At 39.0% G+C, this 23802-nt stretch overlaps 1 protein-coding gene across 9 annotated transcripts in view; it reads right to left on the bottom strand.

The window, feature by feature from the left end:
* PIK3C2G (phosphatidylinositol-4-phosphate 3-kinase catalytic subunit type 2 gamma) overlaps positions 1-23802 on the bottom strand; it is a 354168-nt gene that overhangs the window by 196359 nt on the left and 134007 nt on the right. For all 9 annotated transcript variants that reach the window (XM_065030454.1, XM_065030418.1, XM_065030425.1 and 6 more), the window contains 4 exons: positions 22473-22506; positions 14097-14292; positions 9641-9763; positions 2054-2185 (listed from right to left, as the gene is read on the bottom strand). In XM_065030454.1, the coding sequence (XP_064886526.1) occupies positions 2054-2185; positions 9641-9763; positions 14097-14292; positions 22473-22506 (485 nt within the window). The remainder of the gene's footprint in view (positions 1-2053; positions 2186-9640; positions 9764-14096; positions 14293-22472; positions 22507-23802) is intronic.

Below are 23802 nucleotides of genomic sequence, written 5' to 3'. Positions count from 1 at the left end.
CACATGACAGTTTTAATCCTGCTACTTTCTACGCAGGTAAACCTGAGAGCTACTTTACCAAAACATATTCATGATTTTCCAAAGAAAAGGAAAAGCAATCTCAGTGAATGTTCAGATATTTTCAAGTTTCTTATTTTATAAGGAATTTCAGGGCTATCCTTATTTTTAAATCCGTCTAACAACTGAAATAATGGTGAATGAATAATTCTGTGGAGTTGTGATTGGCTAAAAGAGCAAAAAGCAGTTAAGTTTCTTTGTGTAATTACTATAATGGTAAACGGCACAGCTATTAGATTAGGAAGTGTTGAACATGCAGTTTCTGAATAATTTCTCCTCAACAACTCAACTTGTATTTCTCCTGTGAAGGGTCATTTCAGCAATGGTCTGTACAATTATGAAGGAGATGAAAGGAAAGTAACTATCCCCTTCACTGTGCTGATTGTGTGTACCATGAGAGAATCAAGACATTTTTCAGTAAAATTTTTGAAAGTGGTTGGGTGACTTGGAGACCTACCTAATGAAAATAAACGTGCTTGCTCCAATGGCATACATTAAAAAATTTAGATCACAGGGAGCTGAGGGCTTTCAGATCTTCCAAAAAAAAATGATCCTTTGAGACTCAAATACTGAAAAATAAGAAAACCTCACAGGTCCTCAAGAACAGGATTCTCATGTATCCATTTACCTCCAAAGATACCCAAGTGTTTCCCAATTAAGTTATCATGCCTAATGCTCTGCTTCTGCATGTACTCAGCACATAGTGGCACCCTGGGGATGAGGACACCTTAATATTTCAGCTCAAATTAGATTCTCAACCAAGATATTCCCTCTATCTATTTCACCCTAAGCACTAGGATGGCAGAAATTCTCAAAATAAACATAGAGCATGTTGGTTTTTTTAAAGACACACACAATGAAAGAGTGAGTTGTGTGCTCTTCTTCAGACTAACTTAATGAAAAAAAAAAGTAATTGAATAAAATGCTCGAGTAACCCTTGGAGCGGAGATTTGATTAATGTTTCTTTCCTTCCTTCAAGCTAAGTGTTCTAATCACTAAGTCACTGAAGAATGCTCTCTTTTTCTGAACAAAGTAATCCTGAATTTTCTTCTGAAAAGATGGAAAAAGCCTCTGGCCCAGTCCAACCTATTTTCTAGTGTTTTAAGCCTCTCAGCTTAAAAGTTCAATGGAACCTAAGGTATTTCAAACATAGCAAATTAATACATGCAATCAGATTTTTAGGGTTTGTTTTGTTTTAAATGGTGGTGCAGAAATAGATTAAGAAGTCTCAAGATAAGGAAAGACCTATAGCTTAGAGATGGATGCTAATGCAGAAACTTGTTGTGTTTGAAAATAACCATCTATTGCCCAGAAGGCATGCAGGACTATGGAATCTAAATAAAAGTTAAGTATCATTGTAAAGGCTTGATCTAAACTCAGATGTCTCAGTACTACTAAAATAAATTTAGGGCACTGCAGAAAACTTACCCTAGATCTCTGCCTATGCATCACTGCAGAGATATTCAAGGCTACAGGTATCTTTAAAACACTGTTAACACTATGTGCTGCGTAAAAAGAAGAGGTTAAAAAAGAGGACAGAGCTGCTCAAGTGGTGTGTGGAGGGAAAGGTGCTCATTGTGGTCATCACTAACTGCTGCACTCCGAGCAGGATGAATGGGTGTGAGAACAGAACATAGACTGAAAAAAACCCAACCATTGTGAACAAGAGGCAATGCTGAGAAGGATTTTGAAGGCTACAGGAAAGGGTATAGCAAGGCCTTTCAACAGGTCTAGGGAACTTTATTTTAAGTGTCGAACAGTTGCATAAACTGAGTTCAAAAACAATGTACTGGAAAGAAAGAAAGAAAGAAAGAAAAGCTTATGGATGCAGTTCTTATTGGCACATCAAGAGTGGTTTACTGTGAGTGACTGTCTGAGTCTTATTACAGCAAGGTCCTGAACTGAGTATTTTTGTCTTTTTATATTTCTCCCAACTTGAGTGCAATATTATTCAAGAATAGTCTTTTCTTAAGCTGTTGTACAAAACAGAACTTACTCTTTTGGATACAATGGGGAGCATGTCCAAGCAAGCACTTCTGTGTTTTTAGAGGCACTGTTTACTCCAAGTAGTTTTACTGTCAGCATAGTTTCCCTCGGAAGAGCCTTTATTCGTAATGGAAAGTTGATTCTAAAAGAAAATCAGAAAGGAGAAAAATAAAAGTTGAAAAAAATAGCACTGGTACCATTTTTCTAGATGCCTTAACACATATATCAAGCTATAAATTACAAGAACTGCACTCTAAAGGAAAATATAGTTGACAGATCCCTTCAACGCATTGATGAGTACTGCCAGTTATTAACTTGGGTCACAGTACTTGAAAAGAGGCATGCAGAAAACTCATTCACTTCAGTGGTAATCACTGGAGCTGAAAAAGGCAGAAAAAGCTTAGTTAAACCTTTGCTTTAGAATTACCTTATCAATAAATGGCTATTTCAGAATAAGCATCCCCTAAGGGTGAATTGTAAACCAGGAGTTAGTTATTTGCTGTCTTGTATCTTCAGAGGAAAACACTACTTAAGAAACTAGAAATTGCTTGTGAGTATGATAATAATTCTCTTGTTCAGATGTGCTTTGGTGGTGTGTTATTTTCCAAGCACTATTTAATGACAGATTTTGTCTTAATAGCAATGAGAGACTCACATTTTTAGTGAGAAAATTCAGATCTATCAATATTCATCTCAAATTCATATAGACCATTAGTACACTTGGTTGGTCATTCAATTTGCTTATATAGATTATACAAATTGATTTAAAATCATAATTTAGAACAATTCTAATAAATATGGTACTTTCATGCTCTACAGAAAAATCATGCTTGTAACTACGCAGACATGTGCAAGTCTATGTTTTCTTTTTCCTGAAGAGAACACTTGTGGTAGACGGCGCATTTCTAGCCTTTTCAATGTATTTTCAGTATAAATTTAAATTCCTCAAGTGAAAAGTGACATTTATTACATATTTCTGTATGAGCAAAATCAATATAGTGAGCTAAAGGAATTACTCTGCATTAACAACATAGGCATTTAGAAAACAAAAGATCTGCATAAACTTGAGATTAAGAAAACAAAGTAAAAGATAAATAATATAGATTACATTTGTTTATCAGGTATTCACAAACTAGACTGTCAGAACAATGCAACTCTCAACTTTTTAAAAAAGGTATAGTCAAACAGTAAGCAAATGTAGGATGTAGCAAACGTAGCCTGAAAAACATTAGAATTATGGGTAGCAGAAATAAGGTAAAAGCATAAGGTAAAATTAGCATAAGATTTTGCTACTGGTTCCAAATCTGTCAAAATTCTATTGGCTTCAGGAAAGTTTCCTTGAATGCACTGATGAGCCACTGAAAGATAGTTTTCAGCTGAAATTCCGAAGTACTCCAAATTCGCATTAGTGTCAAAATTTCAGATGATCAGTCCTAAACATTTGGAAATTATTCAAATTTGTATACCTCTCTCTTTGAGTAACAAAGCAAGTCAGCGATTTCCCACTCTTTCTAATTAACATGAATAGAATTGAGAAGCAATTCTTAACTATCTTCCTACGTGTCCCTATTTATAGCTTTCAACTCTGCTTTCCCTGTCTCACATCCTCTACCTCACTCATAATTAGTTAGAAACAGTTATTGGGAAACTGAACCGTTTTACATGATGTAGGTAGTTTGTCTATCTTTTTCACTTAGAGACCGACAGCTCTGCCCATGTTACATAAAACTGAGAGTTACACTTTAAAGCATTATTAATGCTATGAAGGAGACAAAAGTGAAAAAGAGACATGGATTTTCTAATACAGACATTTGTTAACAGTTCCTGTGAAGCTGGAGCAATGGAAAATCTCATCATCTCACTGTAGAAAGCATATGCTTGTCAGAGATTCCCTAGGATGCAATATACAGCACTACCAGATGCACACCAGTAGGAAAAGAACCTGGAAACTTTGACAAGAGTTAGACATCCTGAGAGTTAAATATGGGCCAAAGAGGAGCAAAATTTCCCTTCCTGTGACATTTGATACACAGAGAAGGGGAACATCTGTATGGCTTTTAAAGACTTTGATTATTTAATGTCTGAGCTTACCCAGTTGGTATTATCCTTTCTGACTGCAGGAGGCTGAGTGAAATGGATGAGTAAGAAGAGGAAATGGAACAGAGGCCAGAAGAAAGACACCCTGTGGGTGAACAATTTTGACAGTAGTTGAGAACAACAGAGAAGCTACTCACTGAGAAGGTGCTATTCACAGATGTTAGATAAAGTTATACAGCTGGTTTAAAAGGCCAAGGGTCTAAAATCAAGAACACTCAAAACAGAAGAGCTCTGGGTAACTCAGGCTTTGCCTTGAGAGAGTATAAACAAAACAGACAAGCCAAACGAAACATGGAGAAGAGGAAAACCCAATGCCAAGAAAGTATCTGAGATGAATAATGGTAGGCTTAATGTTGATTCCATTTTTCGTGTCTGTAGGTTTAACGTAAATTACAGAGGATGGAAAAAGAGGAGCTGGTCCGCTAAGGCAAAAGAAAGAAAATAATTAAGAGGTCTCAGTCAATGGAAAATGAAACTGATGAGAATATACAGGGGGCAACTGTTGGACTCTACTGATTTTGTGCTACATATTATCAGCCTGTTCGAACTCTGCACCAAGGTGACAATTACACTTTTCAAAGATAACTTACAAACTCTAAAGTATACTCTTGAAAAAGGACAAACAGAAGAAACAATAAATGAGACAAAGTCCTTAGGTATCAAGTGATTACCATCTTTTCTGAGAACATTCTGGTAAAGAATTGATAAATGACTTCAACAGAAGTTCATGTTTAAACACAAAAACTTATCAAGTTAAAGTTCAGACACCAACTTGCTAAAGCACTTGAAAATACAAACTAAATACATGAAAATCAGCAAATAAAGCAAGTTTTCCATATAAACTCTCTACCTAGATTCCTAATTATCAAAACACTACTCTCAATTTTTTTGCCTTGTTCGAATCAATCCTAATCTAAGATCAGGACTCATTTTGAATTAGCTAGGTTTATTTTTCAGCCTGATTGATCCCTAATAATCAACTTTCTAATGTAATAGAAGCTCTTCCTGGTGACCTTTTACCACATGCATTTTCAATGGTTGTGATTAACTGAAATAGCCTATGGGTTAGAATGAAAGTAGTACTTTGTAATTCAAGGCAAGAAACTTTACAAAAAATAAATTGTCTCCTCTGTAAACTTTTTATGCAAACATATTCCCTTCTGTCTCAGAAATGTGATAGTATAGCCAAAAGATAACCAAGAGGGAACATAGTTCAATTACAGATTTGAGTGACATAGACTTCCTACCATAGGAAATGGTACCACTTGATGACATGGAAAAACAATAGCAGTAATACTCACTTTACTGAAATACTCCAATTTTTAATCAATTCCAGCTTGAATTTTTGCAAAAAGTATTGATTAGTGGTTATATACATGTATTTATTGTAGGAAAGCGAATCCAGCCTTTTCTGGACTGTTTTAAATTATGCTAGTTAGGCACATAGCACCTTCAGTGATAATGTCACACCACCTCTGCTGTTCATTCTCTCTGTATATTTCAAATATTCAGAATTATTGTGATTATTCTGTCAAGTTTGGTGCTGTTTGTTTATTCTTTCTTAGAGAGTTAGCAGCACAAATAGCAAAAAAACAAGTTTTCTCATTACAGAACTGTGACCAGTATTTCATATATAAAATAAATTTAAAACAACATAAACACTTCCTTCCCTACACATACTTCCATACAGGAAAGATCTTCTGGCATCACCATCCTACTTTATTTTCTGATACCACACCAAAGTCATACTGTGGTAAGCACAACACAGTAAAGAAGTCAGTTCCTGTCTTTACATGGAAATGTTTGATTTTGTTAAGTGCTGTGTTAGATTTGGAGTAAGACCAGAATCTATTGTCATGATCTCAATATTTTCAAGTCCTGCAGTAAAAGTCTGCTTTATAAGCATCTCTTTTCTGAGAAGAATCTGCCCTGCCAATCCAGGAACATTTTAGTGACTCACAGAGAGGAGAATCATAGAATACCCAGTTGGAAGTGACCACAAGGATCATTGGTCCAACTTTTCTTGGCAAAAGTACAGTCTAGACAAGATGGCCCAGCACCCTGTCCAGCTGGATCTTAAAATTGTCTAATGTTGAGGAATCTGCCATTTCCCTGGGGAGATTATTCCAATGGCTGATTGTTCCCATTGTAATAAACTCCCCTCGTGTGTCCAACTACAATCTCCCCAGGAGTAACTTGTACCCATGACCCCCCATCTTCTTCATGTGACTCCTTGTAAAAATGGAGTCTCCATCTTCTTTGTGGCCACCCTTTAAATACTGCAACATGGTGATGATGGCCTCCCTAAGGGTTCTTTTCTCCAGGCTGAACAAGTACAATTCCCTCAGCCTTTCCTCACATGGCAGCTTATCAGTCCTTTGATCATCTCTGTGGCCCTTCTCTGGAACCTCTCCAGCCCACCCCCATCTTTTTTGTATAGCGGGGACCAAAACTGAACCCAGTATCTGAAATGTGGCCTGAAAAGTGCTGAGCAGAGTGGGATAATGACTTCTTTGTCTCTTCTGGTGATGTCCTCATTGATGCAGCCCAGTATCCTGTTGTCTTTCTTTGCTGGAGCAGCACACTGTTCATTCATACTGAGCTTATTGTCCACCAGGACCACAGGTCCATTTCCACAGAGTTGCTCCACAGCTGGGTAGATCCCAGCCTGTGCTGCACCCCTGGATTATGTTTTCCCAGGAGCAAGGCCTTACACTTGTCCTTGTTGAACTTCATAAGGTTCTTGTTAGCCCACTCTTCCAGCCTATCCAGGTCATCCTACAGGCTTTCTCTTCCCAAGTGTTCACTTCCCCACTCAGTTTGGTGTCATCAGCAAGCTTCATCAGGGTACACTTGGTCCTATCATCCAGATCACTTATGAAGATGTTAAACAGTGTTGGGCCCAATATCAATCCCTGAAGGTCCCCACTCGTGACAGGTTGCCAGTTTGAAAAGGATCCATTTACCACCACTCTCTGCATATGGCCTGTCAATCAGTTCCCCACCCACCACACAGACCACTTGTCTGGGCCGTAGCATGTCAAATTCCCTAGGAGGAGGCTGTGGGAAGCTGTATGAAAAGCCTGGAGAAATCCAGGTAGACAATGCCCACTGCTCACTCCACATCAACCGAGAATGTTACTTTGTCATAGAAGGCAATCAGGTTTGTCAAGCACGACTTGCCCTTGGTGAATCTGTGCTGGCTTTTCCCAATCACATGTTTAAACTGACTCGTGACAACCCCCGGGAGGATTCATTCCATAACTTTCCCAGGGACTGAAGTAAGACTGATGGGCCTATCATTTCCTGGATTCTCTATTAAGCCTTTATTGTAGATGGGGGTGACATTAGCCTTCTTCCAGTCTTCTGAGACATTCCCCAATCTCCACTACTTCTCAAAAATTATTAGGAGTTAAAGCTTGAGCTATAAGACTGATAGCTGATTTAAAATACTCATTTGCATTTTGACTCAAAAATACCATCCATTCACAAAATCCAGTTTTGGATACAAGCTAAAACATACAAAAATAACGGCACATCTAGCTACCTAGTTTCTTGGTCTCTGCTTCTGGACCTCTGGTCATTAGGTAGAAGAAACCTGCCCTCATGTTTTGAGACTTGAATTAATATAGATCAATTGGCTTGAGATGGAAAACATGTGAACATCTTTGATGGTTGAGCGAAATACTGAAAAGTCTGCCAGACAGATGTAAACTTTTGGGTTTGTACTTTGCAACTTATTTGAATTGGATTTTGAAAATTATTTTTGAAACTTAAGCAACAATAAAAAGGTGTTCTTGAAAACTAATATTATTAAGTTTTGTACATCTCCAGATCTTGTTTCTGACATTTAGAGCCTCTTACAAGCATCTATGACCTCTGAAAGAATTTGACCTGCATACTTAACTGCTTCTTTTTCCTATAAGGTTTCTGATAGAATTGCAGACATATAATACTGATTTTGAAGAGGCAAAGGTTTAAACAGAAATCTTGAAGCTTTACTCTGATTTCTTTACATTTTCATGGAAATGGAAGAAGACCAGAGTTTCTGTTCCAGTTATAGCTAAATAATTTATTTCTATTCTATATTCTTATATTTTGTTTTAGAAAAAGGATGCGTAAGATGCATTCCAGAAAGCCATCAGCCATTTTTAGAAGCCAAAAACGCTTATAAACAATGTAATCCTTCCTCTACACTTCAATTAGATTTGCCCATTTGTACCATAAGATAGTACTTGACCAAAGCTTGGATTAAGTGAAAATTCCTACAGAGCATATGGTAATGGTTCATTTTTTTTTTTTTTTTATACACAAGGATAACAGTTATTTTCCAATTACACAAAAGATTGAGATTGGACATTCAATCTCTATGGAGTCAACTGAGGTATCAAAGCAGATGTTATGCCTTAAAAAAACTAATTTGGATGCTTAGCAGAAATGCAGCCATTTTGTTTCTTAACCACTGGGCAGACATACTAAGCTCCCTACATCTTTTCAGGAGTGTTGTGCAAGAAGGCCGTACAAAACCTCCATTAAGATAGATGTGTAATAGGTTTGACATAAAAAGGTCTTCTTCTATTTGACCACCTTAAAACTGTTGTATGTCTTACATAAAGGCAAACAGAAGTCATTAATTACACTCCATTTTCAATGATAATTAAAAAAACCCTTCCGCATTACTTGTAGCCTTTGTTCAATTATAATATAATCAAGTTGCTTTCAGATTTAGATCACAGTAAACAGTGATGTAAAATACTGTCAATTTGAAAGAATATAAGCATGCCATGCCCAGGAAGATGGAAGAACACAATACTACTGACAAATCATAAAAATTTGCCTACTTCTTCTGTCCCACCTATTGCCTTCAGTGAAAGTTGTTTGTGTGCCGTGCTTTTCAATTGAGTTATCTTCCTCAAAGCAGACAGGCTGGTGATAGTCAGATGGTAGCCTTTACTCTGAAATTCCAGTCTCAGACTAAGTTACTCATTTTAGAACTGCAGATCCTTCTTATTAAAAACCAAACAAAACCAAGAAAAAACCGCCAACACTACAAACACCCCACAAACAAACAAAAACCACAAATAATCCCACAACAGCTTCTTTCTCTCCTTAGGAACATTACAATAAGTTCTCAAGTTGGATAGCATATATATTAGAGGTGGATCCAAATGGTGGAAGTTTTCAAAAGAGAACAGAAATACAGCCTTGGTTGTATCCCCTTTTAGTTGCAGTATTGCTCCAGGATGTCCCCAGTGAATGACCAGACCAGCTTAGTGGAGCTTATTGTCAGACCAGACTTAGTCTTATTTCTCTTCCTCTGGCTGTCCCACTCATTTCTCACTCCCATCTCCCTAAGTTCCTCTGCATTCTGTGGAGTATAATTTGCTTAGTAGAAGATCCATAACAAAGATGTGAGTTTTGGGGTTTTTTTTTTTTAAATGTACATTCAATGTGTAAAATCTGTCAGACAAACATTTATCAAACACAGACTAAAGCTTACTTCTCATTCCAGTCAGCCAGGAAGAAGAAGGACCTTTTAGCTGGTATATTTTTGCAGATCTTGACTTGACATATTGTCTTCCCAGCGTAAATTAGCAAACAGGAAAAAGAGAAAGATCTGTAGCTACAAAGGGAAGAAAAAAGAAAAAAACAAAATTAGTTGTAATGCAACACAGTAAATTTGGGACTTACAATTCAGAAACTTGGGACGATCCATCCTTACATGCAAAAAGAATTAAAATAATGAATCCCATATCAATTTTGGGGGTGGAGAAGTTTATGGTTTGTTTTTTGTTGTTGTTTTTTGTTTGTTTGTTTGGGTTTTTTAAGTTTCAAATTCAGGAAAAGTACTTAAGATACCTGAATTCTGCTTCTTTTTTTTTCATTAAGGCTAACATTTTTTTCATTATTACAGTCAAGGAAAGTTTGGACATAAGTTTTGAAGTGTTAGAATTTCAGATAACAGTAAACCTATTTATATTTACTTTTCCCAGTCAGTAAAAAAAAGATTAGTAATTAGCGAGACCTGGACAGGCTGGAGAGTTGGGCAGGAAAAATTTCATGAAATATAACAAGGGAAAGTATCACAGTATGTTTGGGATTGGAAGGGACCTCAAAAGATCATCCAGTCCAATCCCCCTGCTGGAGCAGGAACGCCTAGGTGAGGTCGCACAGGAACATGTTCAGGCAGGTTTTGAATGTCTCCAGAGAAGGAGACTCCACAACCTCCCTGGGCAGCCTGTTCCAGTGCTCTGTCGCCCTTACTGAGAGGAAGTTTCTTCTCAAATTTAAGCGGAACCTCTTGTGTTCCAGCTTGATCCCATTACCCCTTGTCCTATCATTGTTTGCCACCGAGAAGAGTGTAGAGTGTAGAGTCTTCCACCTGGGCAGGAACAACCCCAGGTTCCAGTATAAGTTGGGAAAAAACCTGTTAGAGAGCAGTGTAGGGGAAAGGGACCTGGGGGTCCTGGTGGACAGCAGGATGACCGTGAGCCAGCACTGTGCCCTTGTGGCCAGGAAGGCCAATGGCATTCTGGGGTGTATTAGAAGGGGGGTGGTTAGTAGATCGAGAGAGGTTCTCCTTCCCCTCTACTCCACCCTGGTGAGACCACATCTGGAATATCGTGTCCAGTTCTTGGCCCCTCAGTTCCAGAAGGACAGGGAACTGCTGGAGAGAGTCCAGCACAGGGCAACAAAGTTGATTAAGGGAGTGGAGCATCTCCCTTATGAGGAAAGGCTGAGGGAGCTGGGTCTCTTTAACTTGGAGAAGAGGAGACTGAGGGGTGACCTCATTAATGTTTACAGATATATAAAGGGTGAGTGTCATGAGGATGGAGCCAGGCTCTTCTTGGTGACAACCAATGATAGGACAAGGGGTAATGGGTACAAACGGGAACACAAAAGGTTCCACTTAAATTTGAGAAGAAACTTCTTCTCAGTAAGGGTGACAGAGCACTGGAACAGGCTGCCCAGGGAGGTTGTGGAGTCTCCTACTCTGGAGGCATTCAAGACCTACCTGGACGCCTTCCTGTGTAACCTCATCTGGGTGTTCCTGCTCCGGCAGGGGGATTGGACTAGATGATCTTTCGAGGTCCCTTCCAATCCCTAACATTCTGTGAATCTATGCATTTATTACAGCAGAACCATTAAAGCCCTCTGTGTTGCCATTCTTCAGATATTTAACTGACTAGCGTCATAGTGTCATTTGGATCTGGGGTTATCTGTTGGTTTCATATTCTTCTGACTGAAGTCATAAAATTCCAGTCGAAACAGTGGAGTAGTTTATAATCAACTAATTTTCTCAAATGGTCTTGTAACATCCAGATCTTCCTGCCACTCTCAGTGTTATACCACATTCTGAACAAGAATGATGAACGTGAGAAACAGTCAAATCTGAGAAAAAAAATGTGAAGCATTTGCAGACTGAAGGTGCATGGTTTTGCCTTATTTACAAGTATGATTATAGATCTCTTCCAGAACATTATAACAATTGTTACAATTATTGAAGCAGATATACCTTTGCTTCCCACCTGCCTCCCACCTCACCTTTTTTTTTTTTAATTAAAAGAAAGGGATCTGGAATCTGTAGCACCTATGAGGCATCGATGCAGAGAAAGGAAAAAAGTACCTCACAAGACTAGAAAATCATTCTGTTCTTAGACATGGCATCTTTCCTCTAAATTCTAAACATTACACACAGTTGGAGGATAGTGCAAGAAATAATAGGTCTTAATAAAATAACGATTAAGCATTGCTGGTTAAACAGAAGTACTGATACATGATATACAGATATAACCCTGATTTATACACCGTAAGGACCTAATCCTAAAAAGATTAATGCTTCCACAATGCTTCAGTCTAACTGAAGTCAGAAAGATTGTTCAGAGTGCACACATGCACTTCAACACATTTTAAGTCTTTGCAGAGCATTTTGTCTAACTACCTTCCCTGTGAGTTCAAAGGCATGACTCTATACAGTCTTGCCCCAAAGATAACCTCATATCATCCAGATGTAGCTAGGAATCTGATTTTTGTGAGATGCTGAAACAAATGCAGCCAAACATGAAGCTAACAACTGGCATGTCACCGGCATCAAACAGGGCAAATCTGCTTGGGACTTAAATTATGTAAAATAACAAACTTATTGAAAAAAAACAACCAAAAACAACAACGAAATAAACTAACCAAGAAGGAATGAAAATACAGTCAAGAAAAGCAATTAGTTTTGCAACATTACTCTGCAACTTGTAAGGTGTCTACCTATCTCTTTAAGAAGGACAGTAACACTGGAATAAAAATCAAGAGCATAAATAGAAACATTGACAAAAATACTATCCACAAAAGTGAACTTGAAAGGGATTTAACAGGACACTAACATGTTTCTGTAAAACACAAGACAGTTCACTTTCCCTTATCCCAAATGACCAAAAGAAAAGCCATTTATCACATGCCAGTATGGACAGGAAAAACAAAACAAAACAAAAAACCACCACCAATGTGAAACACTGAGGGTTGTAAAAATTCTAACATTTATAACATATACATATATCACATATATATATATGTATATGTAGGAACATATATTAAGATACATGTTATGATCAGCACCAAGATCATAAAATGTGGCCTTTGGGAAAGGGAAAAAGAGTTGTGACAGCCTGCACCAATTCATGCACTGCAGTAATAAGAACGTAGAGTATGCATGTGAATGACGTTAATAAAAGTATTTGAGGACAGCAGGTGTCAGGGTGGCAGTCCACGTTAAGAAGTTCATGCTGGCTATGAATATTGGAAGGACTGGAAAGGGAGGTGAAGGAGGAAGAGATATCCTCATTTTCACATGCTCGAATATAGAATTCAAGTCATCAGTGGCCTTTAAGCCATATGTAATTCCACATTTTTCTGGTAAAACATAAAATGCAGTGGGAATGGTATAATCATCTGCAAAATCAGGATAGTGATTATAGTTCTGTATTTTTATCTTAACTAATGTAAGTTCTCTTGGATTTTTATTAAACTGCTAATTACAGCTAATGCTGTATAGTACACTCTCTTGCTCACAGTCTAATGCAAATGATCCCACTGTTTTTTAATCAGTCATATGGAATTCAAGGTAAAGTGGGAGCAAGGGAAAAGTATTAATAAAAACTTAGAGAACAGTATTTTGCTGCCAGACAGGAGTGCTAAGAGAACACTAGTTTTGCTCGGAGTAGGAAAAGCAGCTATTTGAAGAGAAAACTAATTTGACTAAATAAACAATTCAGAAGAGAACTTCAGCTTTTTATTAATGATGCCTCCCATTTTATTTCCTCTGCTATGCTGCTGTACCAGGTATACTAGGACCTATAAACCATACTTATTTTAATCACTATCTATAAAGAGGATCGTCAATGCACATGCTTACCCATGTCATGTGGTTTGAATAGATCAAGAGCAAAAATTGCTGATAAAGCCTCATTCAGACTGAGTTTAAGCAAGCACCTCTCTGTCTAACCCGGTCAACTGGCCTTCAGTCTTTCCAGTTACTTGTACTGCAGAGGCCACTCAAAGCCTCAGCCCAAACACTCCTGGCACGCAGCACTCACCTCTTCCTCTCTCCCTCTGAGCAAGCTGGTCACACAAGAATTTGTACGTGTACCCCCCAAGGCCAGTGCTCTGACCTTGCTTCTACTACCCTCCTTCCACACTGATCAAGGGCAACCATCTAGGTCACACCTCCTTGATTCTCCTCCTATGAGGCCTGGAAGTCTCCTAATCAGTGAAGCTTAAGTGCACTTCATGCTAGAAAGGAAGTGCATTTTATACTAGAAAAACAGTAGATATACACCCACTTACTCAGTCTCTACCATTAGTATAGGAGTATCGCCAAAGCAACAGAGGTCAGCTAGCATCTATGAAAAATGTGATCATAAGAGATAACACCCCATCTTGTGAACACCTGCTAGATCTCCTCCTACCTGTTCACCCAGGCTTCTGGGATGTTATGGGCAGCATAAACGGTGAAGCTGAGCTGGGAATCTGGGTTGATGTCTGCGCATGAAGGGCTTTTAGGTATGCTGGCAAGTTGGAAATTTGCATCAAAGCTGCTGCTGTAAACATGGATGAGACAAGAAATGGCCATGGAGAGTTCAGTCACAGCAGCTTCTATTAACACTGAGAGAAGAGAGAGAAATAAATAGAAGTTAGCAATAGGTCATTTATGAAGAACGATATTTATCTTAAACCATCAGTTATGGCTTTGAAATGCTTCCTAATAAAATTTAATTAAAATGAACATAACCTACCAACAGAAGCCAATTAGCCATCTGTGCTTCTGAAACCAGACTTAGCTCATTTCTGGTGTATCATTAACAGTCTTTCATTACAGTGCTTTCAAATTAAGGCATTTTGAAAGCAAGCATTTTAAACTACAGCAAGTTAGTGTGTGCCTCAGATATGCCATTTTAGTCTGTTAATTTTTGTTCTGGAAGGATTTTTATTATGTAGGTATGTTGTAATTTCAGCAGCTAAGGAGCCCCTTAGTTCAAGGGAACTGGCAATGCAGCAGTAGAATGGAGAAAAGGCAGAGGTTAAATTTTATTACTATAAATCTGTTGCAACTGTAGGTAAACAGTTCATAAAACACATACAGTAGCAGCCACAATCAGACCTAGTCAGCATTCAGATGGTCATGAACTGGTGATAACATTACGCAGTAGTGGTCACTGAAATACACATCTATGCAGATATGTATGAAATGCAGGCTGTACTCTCATTTATACCACACCTTTATTTATGTTATTTCCCCTGGCTTCAGCTCTGCAGTGCTCTTTCTCTGCAATTACTGGCTCTTATCCATCTTCCCTCTCTCTGTGTTTGGAGCAGCTAGGGGATTGCCTGATTGCCAGCACAAATTAAAATCCTGAGTCTTGGCAGCCTCCACTGAGTGAGGAGAGCTGGTACAAGCACTCATTTTTCAGGCAAGGGACAGGCTGAGAGATAATGTGTCAGAGTACATATAATTCAAAGATCAGGATTTGTCTTCCAAGAGGAGTTCCACAAAGTCTCCTTCCCCCCTCAAGCCCCAACTCATGGGTTCCTACATGATCAAGAAAACAGCCCCATCACCTGTTACAGTTCCTGACATACTCCCTAAACTTGTCTGGCCACTGTATTTGGCATCTAATAGCTAATACTGTCTATTGAAAAAAAAAAAAGATATCCCATGAACAGGAAGCCTGAGACTTGCTTATATTAACTTCTTATAATTATGCAAGAATCCTGCCCAACATCAGATACAGATACCACGATTCACTGGACTTGGCTATCTCCTGACAGAAATGTCCCAGAAAAACATGTATTTGGTTTAGACTTTTGTTCCCCTTTTTTTATACCTTTTTGCCTTAAAACTAGCAAATACTCAGAACTATTGAGTCACAAAATGTATTGCAAACATTGCAAAGGAATTATTTCACTCTTCGCATTAGGGTAGTGCAAAAGTAATTGCAGGTTTTGCATTGTTGAAATTTGCTGTTTAATACTGGAATACATTCTTACAGAAACATGGCTATGTTATACATCATTTTAATGTGCTTTTCTCACTTTATATTATTTGCTAATGACTTATTACTTGCTGTTTATTTTTTATCTATTTTAGACTATGGAAATGATGTTAAACAAAAAGCAAATTTGAGCAATTTTATTATTCAAGTTCAAAATGGGTCGTAAAGCAGCTGAGACAACTCATGGCATTAAGAACGTATTTGGCCCAGGAACTGCTAATGAATATACAGTGCAGTGGTGGTTCAAGAAGTTTCACATAGGAGACAAGAGTGGCCGGTCATTTGGAACGGACAACAACCGTGGAGAGCAATCATTGAAGCTGATCCTCCTACAACTAGACAAGAAGTTGCCAAAGAACTCAGTGTTGACCATTCTACCATCATTCGGCATTTGAAGCAAATTGGAAAGGTGAAAATGCTCAGTAAGTGGGTGCCTCATGAGCTGGTCAAAAAATAATAATAAAAAAAATCATTGTTTTGAAGTGCTATCTTCTCTTCTTCTACACAACAACAAACCATTTCTTGACCAGATCGTGACATGCAACAAAAAGCGGCTCAGTCCAGCTCAGTGGCTGGACTGAGAAGAACCTCCAAAGCACTTCCCCAAGCCAAACTTGCACCAAAAAAGGTCACGGTCACTGTTTGGTGGTCTGCTGCAGGTCTGATCCAATACAGCTTTCTGAATCCCATCAAAACAGTTACATCTGAGAAATCTGCTCAGCAAATTGATGAGATCCACCAAAAACCGCAATGCCTGCAGCCAGCGTTCATCAACAGAAAGGGACAAATTCTTCTACATGACAACACCTGATTGCACGTCACACAACCAACACTTCAAAAGTTGAACAAATTGGGCTCTGAAGTTTTGCCTCATCTACTATATTCACCTGACCTCTTGGCAACCGACTACCACTCCTTCAAGCATCTTGATGAATTTTACAGGGAAAATGCTTCCACAGACAGCAGGATGCAGAAAATGCTTTCCGAGACTTTGTCTAATCCCAAAGAATGGATTTTCATGCTACGGGAATAAACAAACTTATTTCTCACTGGCAAAACTGTGATGATTGTAATGGTTCCTATTTTGATTAATAAAGATGTGTCTGAGCTTAGTTATATAAAATTCATGGTCCAAACCCACAATAACGTTTGCACCAAGCTAATAAAACCCTCCATGGTTTCTGTGCTAGTCAGCCTTTTTTTGCCCCCACTCCTCACTCATCAAGCCCAGTGGCAATTAACTAAATTAAAGACAAAAATCTTGGCTAGTCTGTAAATGTTTATTACTCAAAAGAGTTGGTCAGCATCTTTTCACTATATTTTTATGAGCTGCTGAATAGGATTTGGCATGCCAAAATTATCACTCATTGACGAAGTCAAAAAACTTTACTGCTTTCTATCACTTTTATGATTAATAAATCTTAGATGAGAAAGAACTATGGTGTTTCACTGATTAACATAGCACAGGTTACAGACTTCCTACAACAGATTCACAGCTTCAGCTAAGCCAGAGTTTATTTTCTAGAAAGGTCTCCAAGGCATAGCCATTATCTAAGAGATATCGAATACACCACATCAAACTGAATCGTGACCAAGATTAATAAACCCACAACTCAAACCTCATATTTCCAGTGTGAAATTATTTGGCATCGCCTTCTCACTGAAGGTGAGAATAAATGAGACTTGTGGAAATAAGATCAAGGGAAGTGAACTTACAACCCCGAAATTCACACCATGTGTCTGAGGGTGTTGTCCAGTCTCTTCTTGAACACTGTCAGGCTTGGGGCCGTGACACCTCCCTGGGGAGCCTGTTCCAGTGCTCCACCACCCTCTGGGTGAAGAACCTTTCCTAGTGTCCAACCTGAACCTCCCCTGGCACATCTTCCTACCATTCCCTCAAGTCCTATTGTTGGTCACCTGAGCGAAGAGTTCAGTGCCTGCCCTTTAACCACAGCTGCCACATACGCTTATTTCTGACATGTTCCTTGTACAGTAAGTTAGAAGGAATAAATTTCACCCTTGGTGAGAAACAGAACAATCCACACCATCCTCTCAGGTGTTAATGAATATCCCCATAGGTACCTTTAAGATTTAGGTTATTCCTTACAGAAAACCACTTACTTTCTTCTTCTCAGTCCAGTATTACAGTTCACATATCATTTTAGTTGTAGACTTTCCACAGAGCAGGTGCTTTGCTGTTATGGCACTGGCAGATGACATGAATTCAACACACATTAAACACAACCTCTCTGACTCTGTAGGCACATTTTCTCTGGCTAAAACATGCCAAGTATCTGGTTGAGCAGAATTTAAAAGGAAAGCTTAAGACCCTTTTCACACTTTAAATATATTTTGGAGAACAGAAGCTTGATACTGTTTTTCCCACTTATTTTCAGAGAGAAGAAAAAGAGAAAGATCATAAATACATTTAAGTCTTACACACACATACAAAACCCCCAGAGAAAACCCTTGAGATTTAGGTAAGGTGCTAAGCAGCATTAATTAAACATTTGTTATTAATAGATAAAGTAAAAACATGAAAAGGCTGTAATGCAAATACTGATCAGATGCAGTTGCCAAGCACCAATATTTACCCATTGTTTCCTTCTACTAGTTGAAGAATCCTGTGAATTAACCCTTGAAAGAAACTTAAAAATCTCCTGCTGTCCTAGTAACAAAAATGTCTCTGCTACTATACACTTTATAAGGCCTTTGTAACTTCTAATTTTTTTTTTTGAGAATTGGAGGGTTGTACTTATTTAAAAATTGGTCTTGATTAAAAAAACCCTAGCCTTCAGAATGACGTAAAACCTTTACAGCCTTAAAAGAAATGACAACTTCATTAAATGTATTGTCATCAAGGTATCCAATTACTGCATTCATTCGAAAAGACAGCAAGTCCAGCAATTCATTTGGAAAAGACTGTTGATTCAATACCATCAGTTCATGGTGCAGAGTAGACTTTCTGGGATGGGTCCCAGAGAACTGCTGATCAAATTCCAAAAGCTGCTTATTATGTCTGATCCGGTGAAATCCCTGCCTGAAGTGGCACGGCTGTAGACATTGTGTAAACATTCATTCATCGGCTTTTGAGAAACACGCACGGACTCAGCTTTGTACCAGTTTGCAGCCTGTCTTTTCATACTCTAGATTGCAGCAAACTCCAATACTAAATCTCTATTAATATGAATAATCTTATTCCTTATTTTCTTGGAACACTTGAAGCTGCAGAAAGGTGCTAACATCTAGAAATGTCTATCGCTCCTCACATTTAGTTCTGAGTGCTAAAACATTAATATAATCTTCTAAGGCCTTCATACAGAGGAAAAAGAACATTATCCAGACTCAGGCATAACATGGATAAGTACTGCTCTATTCACAGCAGTGGAATAATTTGGTCTTCAGAGATAACACTGTTAATAGAGCCAGTTATTGTAATACTAAATCAAGGCTAGATATTGTGAATATAGTCTTTGACTTGCAGTGACTCGACTGTCCATGGTGAATGGCTAATATTAAACCTCTGATAATCTTTTATTAAAGAGAAAGATTAAAGCAATTTCTAAACAAATCATTAAGTAAGGCTTTAATTTTAATAGTCTCCTCTATCTTTTTCTCTTTTGTGGTAAAGTGAAGCTATAATGAAAAAAAACAAAGTTCTTTTATGATACTCAGGGTAATAACTATCACGTGGGGGAGGAAGAGGAGAGGAAAAAGAAATTATTAGTTGGTTTGACTGATCGCTGCTCTTGCCATTCAAATTTGACACTGTTTTCTTCAAGATAAACCTGAACAGTACAGCAGAAATGGGAAATGCAGTGTGTTTCTTCCTCAGCTGTCAAAGCTGACTTCATTTGCAATTGTGCTGCTAGAGAAAGCAAAGTACATGAATTTTACCTTCCCAGAGATCTGGAAAAATTTACCAGCAGTGAGCTAAGGCAGTGATTTTACTTTAGGGTCACAGGACCCCCATGCCTGCAATTCTAGCCAACTAAGCATAATGAAGTAAAAAGAGGGCAGGAAGCAAATGAAGTGGAAAAGAAAACCTAAGGGTGATTTCAGCAGGAATACACAACTCACTGAATACTTGTTTTTTATTTCTAGCTTCAGCAGGTGAAAATATCATCTGGATTCCTCTCAGGCTCAGTGTCCCTTGGTCAATGGACAGGGGGCCCCATGGCATTATCATGAAGGTGAGCACTGAGAAGACAGGGACTAAGGAAAGCTCATGACCCCAAAAGAAAACATGTATAGAATGGCTTTGTCCACTTCTTGGGGATCAGGCCTGGGTCCCAGAAGATCAGTTTTGGTCATTGCTTTCACACATTGTTTTTATCAGACATACTCTTAACATCAGCTTTGATATGATAACACTGTTAACACTCATTAGCCTGAGTTTAAATATTTTGCTGGCTTTTAGAAGTTTATTTAATAGGTGCAGATGTAAGGCACGTAGCACATTGAAACTGATAAGAAATGTGTACCACTGCATGTAAGTGGTCAATTTGAATTTTGGTTACCTTGGACAACTTTGAACGTAGGCTTCTCCACAGAATGACCAATGGCCTGGCAAGTTTTGACTTGCAACTGGTAAGCTGAAGTTTCTAACATTACACTACCAAAAGGATTCTGCAGTTGTTACGAAATTAAGCTGTGCCAAGAACAAACACAGAAGCATCACTCTTCAAAGGTGAAAGTTTCCTGGCATAAATCAATTTGTATATAGAAGTAGAGAGTAAAAGAAAAATCTGATTCCTTTACAGTTATTTAATAAATCAGATTTGCCTTGAGGAAGCTGCTGATTCAACAAAGTCCAAATTTGGAAATATCTTTAAGTAGATGAATGTTTTAGCCCCTTTCCAGTCAGGTGTCCTGAGAGTATGCAAAGCAAGATATTCCTAAGGCAGTTGTTAGATTAGTAACTATTCATTCTTTTCATCATCAACAGTTAGTTGCCACTAAGAGTATTAAAAAAAAAAAAAAAAGGGGGATAAATTACTACATCCAAAGGAGAAGAATCCTAGCAACTGTATTTACCTTCTTCTGCCTTCTGCATCTGCATGTTCTCCCCTCAGTTCCCTGGCCTTCCAGCTGCTCAGCTTTACCTGGCAGCTCAGAAATAAAATTGCCTTTTTTTTGTTTGCTGTTCATGAACTTGAATAATAGTGAAACAAGTCTGGCATTTGGAATCCTGCATTGAGCCACTTCTGTGTTTGAAAGGCCACTGCAATCTTTGTAGTTGGTTCACCTTTTTGCCTCTTTGAGCACACTGCAAGTGAGAAAAGCAGGCAGATGGAAAAAAAGAGGGGAAAAAAAAATAGCATCTGAGAGGCCACATTTTTCCCCAAGTGAAACAGAGAGAGACCACTGTTCCACAGCACACCCAGCCCACTGTGGTGTTCAGACAGAGGGCCCCCAGCAGCACATTGCAGGCCAGCCACAGAGGGGTTGGGCAGGACCCATGTCCCAATCACAGAATCACAGAATGTTAGGGACTGGAAGGGACCTCGGAAGATCATCCAGTCCAATCCCCCTGCTGAAGCAGGAACACCTAGATGAGGTTACACAGGAATGTGTCCAGGCGGGTTTTGAATGTCTCTAGAAAAGGAGACTCCACAACCCCCTGGGCAGCCTGTTCCAGTGCTCTGTCAGCCTCATTGAAAAGAAGTTTCTTTGCATATTTAAGTGGAACCTTTTGTGTTCCAGTTTGTACCCATTGCCCCTTGTCCTATCATTGGTTGTCACCAAGAAGAGCCTGACTCCATCTTCATGACCCTCACCCTTTACATATTTGTAAACATTAAGAAGGTCACCCCTCAGTCTCCTCCAAGCTAAAGAGACCCAGCTCCCTCAGCCTTTCCTCATAAGGGAGATGCTCCACTCCCTTCATCATCTTCATTGCTCTGCACTGCACTCTCTCCAGCAGTTCCCTGTTCTTCTTGAACTGAGGGGCCCAGAACTGGACACAATATTCCAGATGCGGTCTCACCACGGCAGAGTAGAGGGGAAAGAGAACCTCTCTCAACCTACTAACCACCCGCCTTGTAATACACCCCAGGATGCCATTGGCCTTCCTGGCCACAAGGGCACAGTGCTGGCTCATGGTCATCCTGTTGTCCACCAGGACCTCAATGTGCTGTCCCCTCCGGGAACCTGACACAGGCACCCGCGACAGGACAGACTCCTGCATGGCCCTCAGTCTGAGAGCTGCTCCACAGTAACACTGATGGTATCGGGCACGAGCCAACAAGTCTGAGCTGATTTTCACTGAGGAATTAAATAAGGCAGGATCTACGATTTTGTCCATTATTTTTAATTACCCTACTCTTCTTACGACAGTATATAGTTTAAGACAACACACTAGATATGCAGCAAAAGACAACAAAGTACTAAAACTCAAGGAGGGAGGAATTAAAGTTATTGGAGTCGAGTAGAAAAGCCATACAAGAAAATAAATTTTTTAGGCTTTCATGAAGTTCCTTATTTTCCCTTTTCTTCACAGAAAAAGTTGAGATTAAGGAAAACTGCTATGACCACCAACTGTAATAAGTCTTTTCACTCTGCTGTTCTTTTCCATATTTAAATCGAGAGATTATTTTTGAGAAATACTATGTTTTATTTACATTTTTATCACTTAAATTTTAACTTGTCATAATTACCTTACAATATGACTAAATATGTAAACATCTGCAATATGCCAACTACAACAGTTTGCTAATACAAACAAATTGGAAACCACATGTTTTCTAATGATACATCTTGAATTAACATATTTTTAAAATAACACTTTACCTTTGTCTGGTGTTTCCGCTCTTTGAAGTGAATTCTATAAAGACAAAACCCAAGGGAAAAAGTAATCAGTTAGTTGAGAAAAGACCAGATAGTAGTTACAATAGTTTTAGGAGTAGTACTCATGGAAAATAAGATGAGAAAGGATGTATCCTAATGTTATGATGACAGCTTCTGCATTAGTATAACAGAGGTAAGAATACCCTCTCCTTCCCATTGCATATATTCATACTTAAATCCCATAACCACAATGAGGTAGAACCTCAGCATCCTTTCAAAGCTGAGTCTCCACCCAAGTAACCTACATTTCGCCTATGTTGCTCTGCCAAATCAGTAAAATTAGCTATGCTTTTCAAAGGCCTTTGAGCAGGCAGCTACACAGAGATGGCCAACAGGAAATATGACGTGCAGGAATTTAGGGGTGTTTGTGCCCTTGATGCCTAACATTAATTCAGCAACCGGATTCCCACCTCTCATATCACACTGCTGTCAGCAGGCACTCCTGGGTACTTATGACTGTTGAAAGGTCAGGCCAGTTGTTTAAACTGAACTGATCGGCCTAATTGAACTTTTTTTTTTTTTTTTTTCCCAGAAAAGTTGCTTTATTAAATCCCCAGGTACAATAACTGCCATCGATCAGACCTTATTCCAGCCTTCTCAGACACCAGGCAAAATGAAATATTGCTACGCTGCCTGTGCCTCCCTGTCAACCCAGGAAAAACCTTGGTCATGGCAGGTAGCTCGGCGTGTCTCCTGGCAGGACAGGTGGCACCTGTAGCCGTGGGGCCACCGGTGTGACCTGGCCTCAGCTCAAAGGCAAGGGCGGGTGACCGGCTTCTCCTGCCAGCTGCTGCATCTTCGCCTGGCTCTGACATCAGCCTCACAGGTACCAAGGTGACATAGAAATAAGTTACTGAGGTGCAAATCTTGACCAGAGACACTAGCAAGTTAATTCTGTGTTTCAGTATTGCCCGTAGCTTGCACTGCTTGCACCCGTGTCCCTGAAAGGTTTACTATCCTTTGCCATCATTAATCCCCTTGCAGCAGACTGAGGCTGCTTTGTGTTAGTAGGTGTGTATTCAGCCAGATGCTTCTTAGAAATTACAGTGCATGCAGAGGTGACATAAGAAATCTAATGCTGGATGTACATTCTCCCTCTGGTAACCAGCCTGGAGCTGCCAGCATTTGTCTGGTAAATATGAAGAGAAGTCAACTGCTTACTTGAGAAGAGAAAAGCAACCTCCGGGCAGAGAACTATGTTTTCACAATTTTTATAATGCAGTGAGACAAATGGGAACAGAGACCTTAGTTCAATTCTCTCAAATTCTGGAAA

The sequence above is a fragment of the Columba livia genome, chromosome 1 (assembly GCF_036013475.1).
Source record: "Columba livia isolate bColLiv1 breed racing homer chromosome 1, bColLiv1.pat.W.v2, whole genome shotgun sequence".
NCBI classification, from domain to species: domain Eukaryota; kingdom Metazoa; phylum Chordata; class Aves; order Columbiformes; family Columbidae; genus Columba; species Columba livia.
Note: the sequence above shows the minus strand (reverse complement) of the source record. Positions and strands in the feature narration are given on the sequence as shown.